Source organism: Spermophilus citellus, assembly GCF_964194105.1.
Source record: "Spermophilus citellus genome assembly, contig: SCAFFOLD_543, whole genome shotgun sequence".
Classification (NCBI taxonomy): Eukaryota; Metazoa; Chordata; class Mammalia; order Rodentia; family Sciuridae; genus Spermophilus; species Spermophilus citellus.
Genome location: NW_027673156.1, coordinates 60,747 through 64,465, shown reverse-complemented (window position 1 = coordinate 64,465; position 3,719 = coordinate 60,747). Strand labels below are relative to the sequence as shown.

At 45.5% G+C, this 3,719-nt stretch overlaps 1 protein-coding gene across 1 annotated transcript; it reads left to right on the top strand.

Moving 5' to 3' along the window:
- The first annotated feature begins 1,652 nt into the window (after positions 1-1,652).
- On the top strand, positions 1,653-3,239 carry BASP1 (brain abundant membrane attached signal protein 1). Its single transcript, XM_081312113.1, has one exon. The coding sequence runs from the start codon at positions 1,659-1,661 to the stop codon at positions 2,322-2,324; it is 666 nt and encodes a 221-aa protein (XP_081168239.1). The 5' UTR covers positions 1,653-1,658; the 3' UTR covers positions 2,325-3,239.
- Positions 3,240-3,719: the final 480 nt, after the last annotated feature.

Sequence of the window (3,719 nt, the reverse complement as noted above, 5' to 3'; positions counted from 1 at the left end):
CTTGAAAATAAGATTATTTTAATCATCTTTCAATTTATTGCTTTTCCCCCCTCCAACTGTTGAAGTTATTTCAGACAGAAAATTTGGATAGAGTGGAGAGACAAATTTTACTGAAGAGTAGTGCTTTCTATTTCACACCTGACTTTTAAAAGATGAACGTGGGTTATTTTACTATCATGAATCATGATTCCATGGAGTGTAATGAATAAACAGCTCATTTTCAGTACTGAATGGATATTTTCAAAAAGATGACTGATTAAGGAGAATGCTATAATTCTCCCAGTAGTAAACACTGACCTGGGCCAGACCTAGATGGTCTCTTGGACTCTCCAACTTCTGCTGGGACCTGGGAAGGTGTTCCCCCTCTGCTGGACACCTTTCATTTGTAGGACTGAAGGGGACCGTGATGTAATTTTGGCTATGTTTCCTATGGGAAAAGCAACTAATATCTTGAAAAACCAACATTTCAGTGGATTCTCATGGATATGGGACTAGAAAAATGCATTTGAAGAAAAAAAAGGTTTCCTATTTTTTAATGCACCAATGGTGAATTATGAATTTTTAATTATGAATTTATAATTTATTATTTTTCTGGTGTAATGCTTTGGTATCAGAGAATAAAAATTCATGATTCAAATAGAACCAGTTGAGCTTATGTGATGGTGCATGCCTGTAGTCCTATCCCCTCAGCAAGACTAAGGCAAGTGGTTTTCTAGTTTGAATTGAACCTGAACAACACAGCAAGATCCTGTCTTAAAGAAAAAAGAAATAGTAGGCCCTCAAATACACCAGTGGTTCTTTAATCAGAATGGAAGAAAGAGCCTCAAGATAGAGAAGTAACTTTTGAGTGGAAAAGGCCATTAAAGGCCCTTTACCTGGCATATATAATTCAGATTCTATCAGGAGACAATTTTATATTACTATGGAACTATTCGTTTAAGCCAAAAGTACCTTGAAAAGCAATGAATACAGATCAGACACACTAGGAAATTAAATATAGCTAGAGAAAGTGTACTTTCCACTTTTGCTCTTCGTTGGTTAGAAGAGTGAATCCTGCCCTCAGGTCTTTAAGATGTGTTTGCGTATAGAAACAGATGAATGAAGGAGCTTGAAGAGAGTTGTAGTTTGAGATTATTTCTTAGAAATTCCCGATTTGTGCTTTATTGCAGCTATGCAGAATGTACTTTAAAAGGATGAAGCCCAGCGGGCGTGGTGGCGCTCACCTGTAATCCCAGAGGCTGGGAAGGTTGAGGCAGGAGGATATCCAGATCAAAGCTAGCTTCAGCAAAGGCGAGGCACTACCAACTCAGTGAGGCCCTGTCTCTAAATAAAATAGGGCTGGGGACAAGGCTCAGTGATTAAGTGTCCCTGAATTCAATCCTCAGTACCCCCCCCCCAAAAAAAAAAAAAAAAAAACAGAAAGATGAAGCCCATATAGACCTAGAGTGACTGCCACTGCCATTTTTACATTTTTGACCCATGTTTAGTTTTTATTTTTAACTGTGATACAATACGTGTAGCACAGTGTGCTCCGCCATCCATTTCTTCGCATGCGATCCCTGGGACCAAGCCCCTTGCTCTTCACCTGAGCCTTGCGCCTTGACGGCTGGCCAGTAACCCCTTTTGTCTTGTCTTCTGTTTGCTTCCAGAGCTCCAAGATGGGAGGCAAGCTCAGCAAGAAGAAGAAGGGCTACAATGTGAATGACGAGAAGGCCAAGGACAAAGACAAGAAGGCCGAAGGCACGGGCACCGAAGAGGAGGGGACCCCGAAGGAGAGCGAGCCCCAGGCGGCCGCCGACGCAGCAGAGGCCAAGGAGAGCCAGGAGGAGAAGCCCGACAAGGCGGCGGACGCCGAGGGCAAAGCAGAGGCGCAAGAAGGCGACAAGGCGGCGGCCGCGGCCAAGGAGGAGGCGCCCAAGGCTGAGCCCGAGAAGAGCGAGGGCGGCGCTGAGGAGCAGCCGGAGCCCGCAGCTGCGCCCGCGCAGGAGCCGGGGCCCGGGGCCGCGGAAGCGCCCAGCGCTGCCGAGGCGGGCGCGGCGGAGAGCTCGGCCAGCGCGCCCGGGGACGGCGCGGGCAAGGAGGAAGGGGAACCCAAAAAGACTGAGGCTCCCGCAGCTCCTGCCACCCAGGAAACGAAAAGTGACGGGGCCCCGGCCTCAGACTCAAAACCTAGCAGCGCCGAGGCGGCCGCCTGCCCCAAGGAGCCCCCTGCAGCCTCGGAAGCGCCTAGTAGTACCAAGGCTCCAGCGCCCGCGGCGCCCGCCGAGGAGCCCCAGCCCGGAGAGGCCCCAGCTGCCGAGCAGAGCGTGGCCGTGAAAGAGTAACCCGGACGCCTAGGGAAATGCCACTTACAAACAGCCCCCCCCTCTCTCTCTCCCCCTTTCTCTCTCCCCCTCTCTCTCTCTCTGTCTCTCACACTGTCTCTCACTCTCTCTGTCTCTCTCCTATACTAACTTGTTTCAAATCGGAAGTAAGGATATGTATTGCCCAAGGGGGGAAAAGGATGCTGTCCCATCGAGGGAGGGAGGGGGTGGGAGAATCCAAATAGTATTTTTGTGGGGAAATATCTAATATACCTTCAGTCAACTTTACCAATAAGTCCTGGATTTTGAAGATGAGCGTCTGAAAGTACAGTACATGGTTCGTACGTGAACTGCTGCGCACGCACGACTCCACCGCTAGGAGCCCAGTCTTTCTGCTAATGCCTGGGAGTTAGGAGTGGGGCGTTTGATGCTGCCCACAGGGCCTGTGCCAAGGCAATCAGATCTTTAGGAAAGCAGTATTTTCTGTGTTTTCTTTTTAATTTACAGCCTTTCTTATTTTGATATTTTTTTAATGTTGTGGATGAATGCCAACTTTCAGACGGAGCCCACTTAGCTTGTTCATATGTATCTCGATGCCAACCCTCCATTCTTCCTCTCCAGATAATTTTGGGAGTAACAAACATTCTCTCATCGTACTTAGCCTACCTAGATTTCTCATGACGAGTTAATGCATGTCCGTGGTTGGGTGCACCTGTAGTTCTGTTTATTGGTCAGTGGAAATGAAAAAAAAAAAAAAAGTCTGCGTTCATTGCAGTTCCAGTTTCTCTTCATTCTGTGTCACAGACACCAACACACCACTCATTGGAAAATGGAAAAAAAAAATAAAAATAAAAAAATAAAAAAATGTACAATGGATGCATTGAAATTATATGTAATTGTATAAATGGTGCAACAGTAATAAAGTTAAACAATTAAAAAGAAGTTAGAAAGACTGCTGGTTTTCTTTTACTTCCCCCCTCCTGACCTCCCCTGGGTAAATTACCTCCTTAAAGAACAGAGCACTGTATGGGTATTTTTTTCTCCCCCCCCCCCAACATTTTTTTTTTGTATGGAAGCTTAAAGTAAGATCCTCAAATTTTTTGACACACACACACACATATATATTTATACATATATAAATGTCATATATATATATATATATATATATATATATATATATATATATATATATGAATGAATATGACTGAACCTAGAGGTGCTTCACACACTGAGCTACATCCCCAGTCCTTTTTATTTTATTTTGAGACAGAGTCTCCAAGTTGCTAAAGCTGGCCTTGAAGTTGTGATCCTCCTGAGTGGGCCTCCCAGTCCCCAGGGTTACAGGCATGTGCCACCATTGCCCAGCACCATTACCTTTCAAAGTAGCTGGGTCAGTGCTGGTAAATTATCACAGTA